This window comes from Pectinophora gossypiella, chromosome 7 (assembly GCF_024362695.1).
Source record: "Pectinophora gossypiella chromosome 7, ilPecGoss1.1, whole genome shotgun sequence".
NCBI classification, from domain to species: domain Eukaryota; kingdom Metazoa; phylum Arthropoda; class Insecta; order Lepidoptera; family Gelechiidae; genus Pectinophora; species Pectinophora gossypiella.
The window spans coordinates 9,550,370-9,563,064 of NC_065410.1; the positions used below are offsets into that span (position 1 = coordinate 9,550,370).

Consider the following 12,695-nt stretch of genomic DNA (forward strand, 5'->3'; position numbering starts at 1 on the left):
AAAAACTATACTAAATTTACTATCAAGTAATTATCTAATTTGTCCGCCGATATTAATTAACTGTTCTTGTAAGTATCAGATATCTGTTACTGTTAAATACTATATGAGCACAACACTATTATGCAGAACTATTACAGTATACAAAATTAACTATTAACACTGTTACGGGAAAATACGGATATCTGCTACTTACGGATACTACGCCTGCGCTACACTATTATACTAAAATAACTGTTACAAACTATATTACTCCGTCTCCTTACTTACGGATCGAATATACAGTTACGGATACACTGTACGTGGTACAACACTATCACGGTTCTCGAGACTTCACTGTCACTGTTATCACTTATCACGATACGAATACTTCTCGAAACTTCACTGTTTCCGATACTATAAACGAACACGGTATTCGGTATAAACTCACTGTCGGCCCTGTTATGGCACTATATTCCGAACGCTATACACTGTCTGCCCTGTTATGGCAATAATCTTCACGAACACTATAACTGTCTGCCCTGTTATGGCAATAATCTTCACGCACTGTACGGAACACTCACTATAATATTACGGATACGGAAAAATAGACTGTACTCACGATTTGCCACCGAACGAAATAACTGTCACGGATTCACTATATCACACTGTTTCACTATATTCACTCACTGTAGCCGTATTTCTTCTTCTTACTTTGCACCGATTAAATAAGTAAACGAACTTTTCTTTCGTATAAACAGAACTGTTTGTTCGGCGGACATTGCGCGCTTATATAGTCCGCGCGAGTATCGCTGTCTTATTCACACTTTGGTGTTTTGTCTCTGTCACTCATATCTAGAACAGCCTCGTATGTTCTATCGAAACGGAGTTCTAGGCGCGAAAGTTCTAGTATGACGTTTGGTGGGCGTCGTAATAGTTCCGATGTTGGCCAAGAGATGGCGCGGTGCGGATTTGTATTGGCGCGTCTGGAACGTAATTATGCATCCCGCCAAGAGATGGCGCGACTTGTATTTTAAAGACTATATTTTCGTCAATTTCACTGTAGTCGTCGCGCACATACTCCCGCCGTGCGGCGGCGGACGCGGCGCCGCATAAACTCCGGTGCAGCGACGACGGTATCTGTTCGGGCGGACTCGAAGGGGCACGGAACTCTCGGTGGTACTGTCCACTTTCGGAAACACTGTAAGGTGTGAACAGTTACTGGAAACCCTTCTTCTATCGATGTTGCTGCACGACTCACGGATTCTGTTTCTGTTATGGTTAGGGAGTATTGGTCGTGCAGCGTGTCGTCGCTGATGCAGGCTCAGACGCGAAATTGTAGCCTGCGACTGTTCGGCTCCCGCCGGTGTAGAACCACAACGCTGACTGCGGCGTCGTACTGTCTTACGGTGCGAATTTCTTCTCAGTTGCGGTGCTGTACGATAGTCGATTATCGGTGTAGGCTTCTTCATGCCGTCTTTTGACGGATTCTCCCGCCGGTGTTGACGCCACGGACGATACGGTGCGATTCGGTTGCTATCTTCGGAACGATGACGATGCTTCTGTTGTTGGCTGTCAACTTCGGAACTGTAAACTGTATCCGGCGGGGTTGCAGTCGATAACTGTCGGATTCGGTGCTTATCGGAAGCCACATAACTGTTGCTCACCGCGATGCTCGATGCGAACGGACGGAAATGTGCATCGCGGGGCATTCTCGGAGGGAAGACGTTCTTCTGTTCTGTGCGTTGTACCATTATTTTACTATAATTCGCTGAAACGTCTTCCTGTACCACCACTTCACTGTCGATGTACACGGCGCCAACGGTCGGTATTGTCGGTAGCGGATAGGCGTCGTGAGCTGTGGTGGTCTGTGACACTTGGGTCGGTGACGCCACGTCACTATAATTCGTCGCAACGTTGTCGGTCAGTACGGTGTATCGGGATGAGACGTTGCGGAGCGTGGCGGAGTTCTGCTGAAATACGGCTGCATTCTGTTCGGTATCTTTCAGACTTTCGGTCTGCACTGTTTGTTCTCGCCGGTACGGTTCCGCCGCGTAACTGTCCATCAGTGCGACGACACTAGATAACTGTCGATGTTTATCGTCGCGAGGGGCGGCGGATTGCTGGGAAGGCTCTACCACTTTACGGTTCAACGGCGTGATGTCTCGACGGAAGCACGGACGAAGAGAGACATCAAGGTGTGTGGTAGACGGAAGACTGTACGGTACCACCGCGGTACTGTCGATCGGTGGCGCGACGCTGTTGGTGTGCACTGTTGGCTTTCGGAGGTGTGCGTCGCGGAGTGCGGTGGTTAACTGGGAGGAGTTCGGTGCCGCCGCTTCACTGTCATTCGGCACGACGTCATGGACTGTCGGAGGAACGTCGTGGAGTGCGGCGGTGTGCTGGTAGCTGTTCGGTACCATCACGCTACGGAAGGTGTTCGCGACATCGTCGGTACATTCTATCAATGTGATGTCGCGAGGGGACGTGACGGTCCGCAGGACTTTCGGTTCTGTCACACTACGGAAAATGGCCGCGGCGCCAACGGACGGATACGGATACGGAAGGGCGTCGCAGATACGGAAGGGTGTGACAGAGTCCTGCGGTTTCATATTCTGCTGTAGCTCCAGCTTCGGCGGGACTCGGGCGGGCGGTGCAACGGAATATCCTGTGCGCGAGTCATTTTCAACTCCCAGTTCCATAACACGGAGGCGCGCCAAATCCCACTCATGTTTGGCGCGTAATACATCTTCCCAGGCTTTGGCGAGGCGCGTAGCACGAGATAATTTTCGCGGAGACGGAGGTTTCGGAATATCACACTTCAGTTGTTGCGCAGGTTCTGATACGGGTATCGGCGGTTGCGGACACTGTAGATGCTTCATCACAGGCTCACACGAAGATCCGGCTCGAAGGACCATTATGTGCGGGACACGGGTTTATCTTAGGATGCACCTAAGCGTCCTTTACACAAACTGTAGGGTGGTTCGCCGTAGAAGAAATACCACCGGTTACAACTCACGGTTTATTTACTTCTTACAATATTATAAAGTTCAACAAGTTCGCTAATTATCAAAATGCACAGTTCGCCACTATTAAATACACTCGCCGTAATAAAAACTGTTCGCAAAAGTTCACACAAAAATTAGTCAGATTGACTCGCTCACTCACTCACTCGAAAGTTCGATAGTGTCACAACACTGCGCGGATAGCAGATTCTTCAGTCCACTGATATGATTACGCGAGCCTTTTACACGGAATATCTCACTGTTAAATCACAAAACTTCACTATGCAATATTTCACGGTTCACTGACACTGTAGAATTTACGGAATTTACTTTACGGAAAAATCACCACTATTATACTGCACTATAATAACACGGTAGGTACTTACGAACGCGACGGAAAATAAACGGACAGAAATTCACTTTAAAACCGGGCACTGAACTATATCACACACTATTTCACTGTAATACTGCACTGGAACTCACTCACTATTCGTACTGCTTCGATTCTGCTTTGATCTGTTTCTTCTTCGGAAGAGAACTGAACTGAACTGTATCGCCGGCGGGGCCGCTCGCCCTTATATATGCGCCGGTAATATGAACTAGCAATTTCTAGGTTCCTCTAGAATCATCGATGTACTCGTCGTCATCTGTAGAATTTTCTAGTTGCCAACCCTGACTGCTCCTGCCCTCTATTGTCGAGTAGCAGAATTAAAGAGTGAGCGAGAGGGAGATATAAATGAGCAGAGCAGACATATATTTGACAGATGACAGCAATCTTTGGCTTCTCGATAACAGATGGCGCTACTGAATTATTTATCGATATTTCCAAACAGATTCGTAATGGTGGCGGTGTTCCTTATTTTTGTCCTGTGAATGGTGCCCGTTTATCTGTCATCTGTCATTCTCCGATTGTCAATTTTGACGTTAAACATATGTTCTTCGGCGTTTCATATTCAATGTTTGTTTACGAGTTTTTCTATATGATTTCATTACTGTTGCTGCTGTAATCTTTTCGGTTGTCGCGTACATACTCCCGCCGTGCGGCGGCGGACGCGGCGCCGCATAAACTCCGGTGAAGCGACAACCGATACTTCTTCGTTGGTTGCTGTAGGGCGTATCGCTATCTCTGTCCGTCTTTTCTGTATGCCACCTGTAGTCTGAATATTTGCAGCACGCACTTTGCCATCTGTTTCTATAATCATTTCGGTATTTCGACGTAACGACGGATCTACTGTAGTACGGATTTTCAACGGTGTCCATTGACCATAGGGCTCCCGCCGGTGTAGAAACTCCTACTGAATCTCGATAATTCTTCGAACGTACTATATTGCGGTGAGGGTATTTTCTCGGAATCGGTGCGGTATACGGTGTACCCTCCCGCCGGTTTTCACGCCTCGGCATGCGTGACATGTCGCGGTATTCTTCTTTCCTCATTTTCATATCTGCCTTCTTGGAGGCTACTGTTTCAACCCGGTTTCTAATTTCCTTTCTATAACTGTTCTTCGGAGCTGTGTCTCTTTTTTCCTTTTTCTCAATGTACTGTTGGCTCTTCTTGGCCTGTTCGAAGTCATTTGTTAGCGACGGATTATTCTTTTTCCTCCACGATACTGTTTCTTGCGGTTTATCGACGGTTTTCTTTCGGTATACACGTTCTTTCATTTCTGTGCGTGGCATTTTCGGCATAACTGTCGGCGATTGTCTTCTGACTTCATCGTTCTGTCTTTCTACGGATCGGTAACTGTTGACTCGATGTGTCGGTCTTCTATTCTTTACACCATGCAAGACCCAACCCAGCGGAGTTCTGGATGCAGCAGGCTGGTCGGTGTCTCCTCTACGAACTTCATCGGCGATAAGGAGTTGCCAATTATCTTGGCCGATCAAAACTGTCGGTTTTGCTGCCCCGTACTTTAACTTATCTCGGATACCTCGAAGGTGTTCGTAAAGCTGTATGTCTTCTTCACTTACTGTCTGTGGCGCCAGATGAAGTCGCTGTATGGTACGAGCCTTGATCTCGTACTCTTCGCCTTGCCCTTGTAGCCCGATGGTGACGCGTCTCGATGCGGTGTTCATTACTCTTGTTCCGGCTATGGCCTCTAGTCGCAGTGAATCGACGGGTCCCTCGGCTCCAATCTTCTTAGCTATTTCAGCATCAATCAATGTTACAGTTGACCCGTCGTCTAGAAGCGCGAAGGTGTCTATGTAACCTTTAGAGCCGGACACTCGGACTGGCAAGATCTTTAAGAGTGTGTTCGGTGTCGGCGATGCTGTAGAAGTAACTATTTCCTGTTTCGACTTTTTGTCTTCATCGGCGGTCTCTTCTGTAGTCTTCTTGTTGTAGTGAAGTAACGGATGATGTGTACGAGGACAGTTATCTACTCCACATCGGAGTGTTCTGCATGTATGTGCTACTGTACTAAGTTGGAGGCAACGGAAGCATAAACGGTGTTCTTTAGCCAAGCTCCATCGTGTGTCGCTGTTTCCATGCTTGAAACTAAAGCAGTCTGGAGTCTCGTGATTATTCTTCTTACAAATCAGGCAATTTGTCTGTCGCTGTTCTGTCTTCATTTCTCTGTGCTGTGTCCTGTTTGTCACGAAGGTACGGTGTGGCTGATGTCTGTGGCCTCCAAATGTTTCTCTATTTTCTATAACTTCTGGTGGTGCGAACTTACCGCAGCGCTCGGCTTCACGATTTATAAATCTGTTAAATTTGACCAAATCTGGTTCTTCATCGGACTGTTCGGTAACGAAGTCGAACCACCTGTACCGGAGCACTGGAGTCAGTTTCTCCACTAGTGACTTAACTATTTCTGGATTGTACAGGTAGTGGATGCGTTTCAGCACCTGAAGAGTTGCCACGCTGTTCTGAACTTTACTGGCGAACTGGCATATATCTTTCGGAGCATCGGTAGTTCGCTGAAGGTTTCGTAGGCGATCCAATTCGGAGAGCGCGATCGAATCTGGTCGGCCAAATCTGGTTTCTAGAGTTTTCAAAATCTCTTCGGGTTTCGCGTTCGCTATCAATAAACAATTCACTGCTTCACGAGCTTTCCCCTTCAGCGATCGACGGAGGCGCGCAGTATTTTCTATATCGGTGAAGTAACCCGCTGTTTCGGTATATGCGGCACTGTAGGCGAGCCACTCTTGGTGCGCACCATTGAAAAACGGTAGCTCTCCGATGTACTTTGGTACTGTTGCTGGGTGCCCGGAACGTGCGGCCAGTGCAATGGCCGCAGCAAGTTCACTGATATTTATATTCTTTTCTTCCGTCTTCGGTATCTTCTCTTCGGGCGGCGAATATGCGGCTGACGGTTCATTGACCTTTTTCTCGATGTATTCGGCACGTTGGCTGTTGGGGACATCATGGGGCGCGGCGGATTCTCGGAATTTTGTCGGTGCCACCACCGGTGCGGAAGAGGTCGCGATGCCCAATGCGGCTGAACGGAGAGGGGCATGGCAGGTCGTGGTGGGCTGTAGTACGTCGAACGATGCCTCCATGTTCATTTTGGTCGGCTGTAATACGGCGGGTTTCTGTTTCTCGGTGTCCCCTTGAAGTTCCAGCCACTGTTCTACCCTTTGATGGGTTTCTATTTCTTCCATCTGCGAATCGAGCTCTTCATTTTCCGATTCTTCGGCTTCAATTGCGCGGAGGCGTGCAATGGCCATCTCATATTTAGCGCGAGCCACTTCTTCCCAGGCCTGTGCAAGTCTTTGTGATTTGCCAGATTTTCTCGATGACGGTGGTTTTCGGACGCTGTTAGACTTGACGGCGGGCTCGGCTGACGGTAGCTGTACTAAGCTTTCAGTAGGTACCTGCATTTCTTCCAATTTCGGTTCCGTGGGTTCAGTCGGTACATTGACATCAGGTACCTGTCGGCGAGTGGCTTCCGATTGCGATCTGGTAACCGGCATCTTCCAGATTCTTGCTTACGACGATCCGGCTCGAAGGACCACTATGTGCGGGACACGTGATGGTCATAGGACCGATCTGACAAGCCCCTTGGGCACATACACTGTGTGGCTCCGCGTGTGAGCAGTGATAAGGCAATCTGTTTACTTATGACTATTTATTTACAGTTATATTTATACAAAACTTAACACTATACACAAATATGAACTTACTATTTAAGAACATAATTATTTACATACAAAAACTATACTAAATTTACTATCAAGTAATTATCTAATTTGTCCGCCGATATTAATTAACTGTTCTTGTAAGTATCAGATATCTGTTACTGTTAAATACTATATGAGCACAACACTATTATGCAGAACTATTACAGTATACAAAATTAACTATTAACACTGTTACGGGAAAATACGGATATCTGCTACTTACGGATACTACGCCTGCGCTACACTATTATACTAAAATAACTGTTACAAACTATATTACTCCGTCTCCTTACTTACGGATCGAATATACAGTTACGGATACACTGTACGTGGTACAACACTATCACGGTTCTCGAGACTTCACTGTCACTGTTATCACTTATCACGATACGAATACTTCTCGAAACTTCACTGTTTCCGATACTATAAACGAACACGGTATTCGGTATAAACTCACTGTCGGCCCTGTTATGGCACTATATTCCGAACGCTATACACTGTCTGCCCTGTTATGGCAATAATCTTCACGAACACTATAACTGTCTGCCCTGTTATGGCAATAATCTTCACGCACTGTACGGAACACTCACTATAATATTACGGATACGGAAAAATAGACTGTACTCACGATTTGCCACCGAACGAAATAACTGTCACGGATTCACTATATCACACTGTTTCACTATATTCACTCACTGTAGCCGTATTTCTTCTTCTTACTTTGCACCGATTAAATAAGTAAACGAACTTTTCTTTCGTATAAACAGAACTGTTTGTTCGGCGGACATTGCGCGCTTATATAGTCCGCGCGAGTATCGCTGTCTTATTCACACTTTGGTGTTTTGTCTCTGTCACTCATATCTAGAACAGCCTCGTATGTTCTATCGAAACGGAGTTCTAGGCGCGAAAGTTCTAGTATGACGTTTGGTGGGCGTCGTAATAGTTCCGATGTTGGCCAAGAGATGGCGCGGTGCGGATTTGTATTGGCGCGTCTGGAACGTAATTATGCATCCCGCCAAGAGATGGCGCGACTTGTATTTTAAAGACTATATTTTCGTCAATTTCACTGTAGTCGTCGCGCACAAATACTAATTTGAAATTCTACACAAAGCTTCATTTTAAAGATCAATTGGGCTACTCGAGTCCGTCCGTCATCCATCGCAAAACGAACTAGATCCACTCTTCACCGAGCTTTCTTTTAGACCAACGTGATAGATTTCTATTATATTGTAGGAAATTTAAACCCGTAGTCGCGGGCTACAGATAGTAATGTTGTAACGCATATTAGTGGGCAGTAAACCTTAATTTCTTACTTTTTCCGCTACAAATTAGTACAACATGATTCAACTGTTTCAGCGCGGCGAGATCTCCAACTTCCAATACCTAATGCACCTGAACACACTGGCGGGACGGTCGTACAACGACCTGATGCAGTACCCGGTGTTTCCATGGATCCTGGCCGACTACGATTCATTGGAGCTGGATCTCACCGACCCTGCCACCTTCCGCGACCTCGCCAAGCCCATGGGTGCGCAGAGCCCCGACCGGTTGGAGCAGTTTCGGAAGAGATATAAGGTGATACTTACATTTAAACCTTCACATGTTACACATGATACCTTGTTTTTAAAACCAAACCCTTTATAAAATAACCAAACGCGTTAGAAAAGCTAAGACCCGTTTTAAATCTAAAGAATCTATTAGATATACGGTAACACTATAGTTTGACCGTTGGGGCTATACTGCGCCGGACGGCCGCGGTAAATGTCCTGTCGAGACAAAGCTGTGAAGTGCTCCAGCCCGAGATTCAGACTTCATTTTTAAGTTTTCTTTCTCTTCTATATTCTGTCAATAAGTATCACCAAACATATTTACATACATACACAAACTCACGCCTATTTCCCACTGGGATAAGCAGAGACTTTGGAATTTCATTTGCTTCAATCCTGGCATATTTCCAAACCATAAAACAACCAACCGAACCAAAACCCAAAAACCAAACCATAGTTAAAACCTACATATTTTTGTAATAAAAATAGGTTAAATCTCCGGCTGACACACGTTGATCACATTATAGGAGTGGGATGACCCTCACGGCGAGACGCCGCCGTACCACTACGGCACGCACTACTCCTCCGCCATGATCGTGTGTTCGTACCTGGTGCGCATGGAGCCCTTCACGCAACACTTCCTGCGGCTGCAGGGAGGACACTTCGACCTCGCCGATAGGTAACACATTTACTTCAGAAACTAACAGCAAAATATACTGAAGCGGACTCTTGTTAGAGTCAAGAATTGGTCATGAGTCGCTGATGCTCATAATTTTGTTCCAGAATGTTCCACTCCATAAAAGAAGCGTGGAATTCGGCGTCAAGGCACAATATGGCTGACGTGAAAGAACTCATCCCTGAGTTCTTCTACTTGCCAGAGTTTTTGTGCAATTCTAACAACTTCGACTTAGGTAAACGGGCATTTCAGTAACACATTTAACCACAGTACACCACTGGATCCTTCTTGCGAAATTTTTTAGATCTGTGTATCGGCATTAAGTCGACGCCAGCGCCCTCTATCAAGAATTAGTACATTAATTTAATTTTCTATTTGTAAGTTTCCCTAAGCATGGGTAAGTGCTATAAAAAACAAAAATCATTTAATGTATGACTGTTGTAAAATATATTACTTGTGTTTATAGGCAATAAGAGTTTTGTGATGTGAATGATATCAGGATCGAAACAATCTGGCGTGGCGTTGGGCGACGTGGTACTCCCCCCGTGGGCGCGCGGTGACCCTCGCGAGTTCATCCGCCTCCACCGCGCGGCCCTGGAGTCGGACTACGTGTCGCACCGTCTGCACCACTGGATCGACCTAGTCTTCGGGTACAAGCAGCAGGGACAGCCCGCCGTCGATGCCTGCAACGTCTTCCACCACCTCTTCTACGAGGGCAACGTTGATATTTACAAGTGAGTGCTTTGTTTTATGTCCTTTCGTAAGTCGGTCGCTGGAAAAAGGCTGACAATATACAAGAGCGAACAGAAATCGCAAGCTTAGACAACTTAGTAGAACTCACGCGAGACCGAGGAAAATGTGCTAAACTATGAAGTTACTACTTAAAACCATGTAGTTGGCTGAGTATATCTGTAGGCATTTCATGGTAAAAAAACCTAAATAATAATTTACGTCAAAACAAATTAAAAAGCCTACTTACTCTATGAATTATCTCAAACGCACAACTTATTTTTAGTATCGATGACCCCCTGAAGAAGAACGCGACGATCGGGTTCATCAACAACTTCGGGCAGATCCCAAAGCAGTTGTTCAAGAAGGCACACCCTAGTAAGAAAATGTCCCAGAGGAGTTCCACAATACTGGACCCCAACAACATCATACCGTCGCAGGGCATTACACCACCGGAGAAACTCTTCTTCCACAACTTGGAGAACTTAAGGCCGTCTTTGCAGCCTGTCAAAGGTATGTTATGACGCCTCCAGTAATTGGCTGATTTAGTTTCATGGTGAATTTTTGACTAACACATTCCCCAAAATGAATCCGAAAATGTTAGTTACTTAGATAATCATTTGACTTTTGTCTTTCAAAATCAATAATCTATGAAAAATATTTTAATCTCTCGTCTGTCGAAATACCAGACAATAGATTTTGCATTGTGTCTGGTCGAGATCTGCGATCCGACAGACGAGAACTTAATTCGTGAGGTTGTCAGTATGCTTAAGCGAAATTTCTCTTTTCAGAGGTAAAAGGCCCAGTGGGTCAAATCCTGTACACGGACAAAGCCATCTTGGCAGTAGAACAGAACAAAGTGTTGATGCCACCCTCGTACAACAAGTACGTGGCATGGGGCTTCGCGGACCATTCGCTCAGGATCGGCAATTATGATAATGATAAAGCGGTGTTTGTTTGCGAGACAGTCGCGCAAGCGTGCGGCGAGATCGTGACGTGCGTGTGCCCCTCCGCGAAGACTATTGTCACTGCTGGAACTAGTTCAGTGAGTATTATTTACAAAATTATTACCATAAAATGGTTACAATTTCTGCAGTTACGATCAATTAACCCATCCTGATTGCTGTGTAACCATCACATATTGATTTTAAACTATATATGAATTTCAAATCTTCCAGTTCCACGTCTATTTCGATTTTTATCTTCACATACCAATACACCATACCATTCTAGGTGGTAACAGTCTGGCAATACTCCTCCCGCCGGCGTCGTCTCGCAGTGAAAGTATGTCTTTACGGTCACGAGGAAGCTATCACTTGTTTGGCGGCTAGTCCTGCGTATAACCTGGTGGTGAGCGGCAGTCGTGACGGGCAGGTGATAGTGTGGGATGTCGAGAGAGGCGCGTTTGTGAGGCAGCTGGTGCCCAGCGCCGCGCCCACAGTGCCGCCGCCCGTGTCTGCGCTCGCTATTGATGATAACACCGTAAGTTATACGAGATTATATACAAACATTAGTTTTCAATGTGCCTTAGACAACCAAGCAAACTAAATTCACCAAACATGTCTATACCAGGGCGACATAGCGACGTGTGTCGGCAGCTGGTTGTACGCGTGGTCAATCAACGGAGAGCTACTAGGAGCGGTGGACACGGCCGGCGGCCGGGAGAGAGGGCAACAACAGGTGCTGTGCGTCGCCTTCAGCCAGACACGGGAGTGGGACCCGCTTAATGTCATCATCACCGGCTCCACTGATGGAGTGGTTAGGGTAAGGAGGAAATTCATAATTAATTTATATTAACTACTAGTCTAATCTGCGTAGTATATAAGATCCCACTGCTGGGTAAAGACCGACTGCCACGAAAATAATATATACAATAAATTAACTAACTAAATTGGCCTTAGTGCTATCTGTAGTACAACTGAACCGTTTCAGTAGGGTTTGCCAGTGCAGAACTGCAGACTTCGTCCAGGCTAATGTCGTGTGGGACAAGCAGCTCAGAAAAGACCAACGGCGCGAGTCCAAATTTAAATATCCAAAAATATGGTCATATTTTTATTTTCTCAGATGTGGTCTATCGACTACATAGCAGAAACAGTGGAAGACCAGACTCAAAGCCAGGATGCTCAAAATTCAGAAATACAAAGCACTGAGCCGGTCAGTTTGGACCCTGGATTAAGCTCCTTGGACGTGGAACAAGATAAAGACAAGCTCTCAGTAGCTGACAGCGAAGATGTCAAGTCGGAGGGAGAGGGACGGAGTGACGGTGAGGGGAAAGAAGATCTAGATCCGGGGAAGAGAGAAGCCGCCATCAAGAGGGTCGAGGAGTTGGTCAAACAAATGAGTCTGTCGCAAGAGAATGAAGGGTCAGGTACGTTAGGACGTATGAATTTTTCTGTCGTAGTATCTTATTAGTATTCTGGAATCATTTTGATTTAAATTTGAGTATCTATTTGGAGCATTCGGAGCGACACGAACAAAAAATCTACTCTATTTTTGTAGCATAGTGTTTCAAAGGCATATTCTAAACAGAATTGGATCTCATCTAAAAAGTAATTAAAATGTTGCTTTTGTTTTTATAAACAGAAGCTATCTTCTTCTATCCATCAATTTCTAGCTCACGTGTAACATCAGTCACAAATATTACAA

General features: G+C 45.8%; 1 protein-coding gene across 6 annotated transcripts in view; it reads left to right on the top strand.

Annotated features, from left to right (window-relative positions):
• Nucleotides 1–12,695, top strand: part of LOC126367979 (WD repeat and FYVE domain-containing protein 3) — a 52,944-nt gene that overhangs the window by 35,632 nt on the left and 4,617 nt on the right. For all 6 annotated transcript variants that reach the window (XM_050011754.1, XM_050011758.1, XM_050011755.1 and 3 more), the window contains 9 exons: nt 8,454–8,672; nt 9,172–9,323; nt 9,428–9,555; nt 9,820–10,054; nt 10,336–10,562; nt 10,841–11,094; nt 11,283–11,531; nt 11,622–11,813; nt 12,114–12,417. In XM_050011754.1, coding sequence (XP_049867711.1) covers nt 8,454–8,672; nt 9,172–9,323; nt 9,428–9,555; nt 9,820–10,054; nt 10,336–10,562; nt 10,841–11,094; nt 11,283–11,531; nt 11,622–11,813; nt 12,114–12,417 — 1,960 coding nt within the window. The remainder of the gene's footprint in view (nt 1–8,453; nt 8,673–9,171; nt 9,324–9,427; nt 9,556–9,819; nt 10,055–10,335; nt 10,563–10,840; nt 11,095–11,282; nt 11,532–11,621; nt 11,814–12,113; nt 12,418–12,695) is intronic.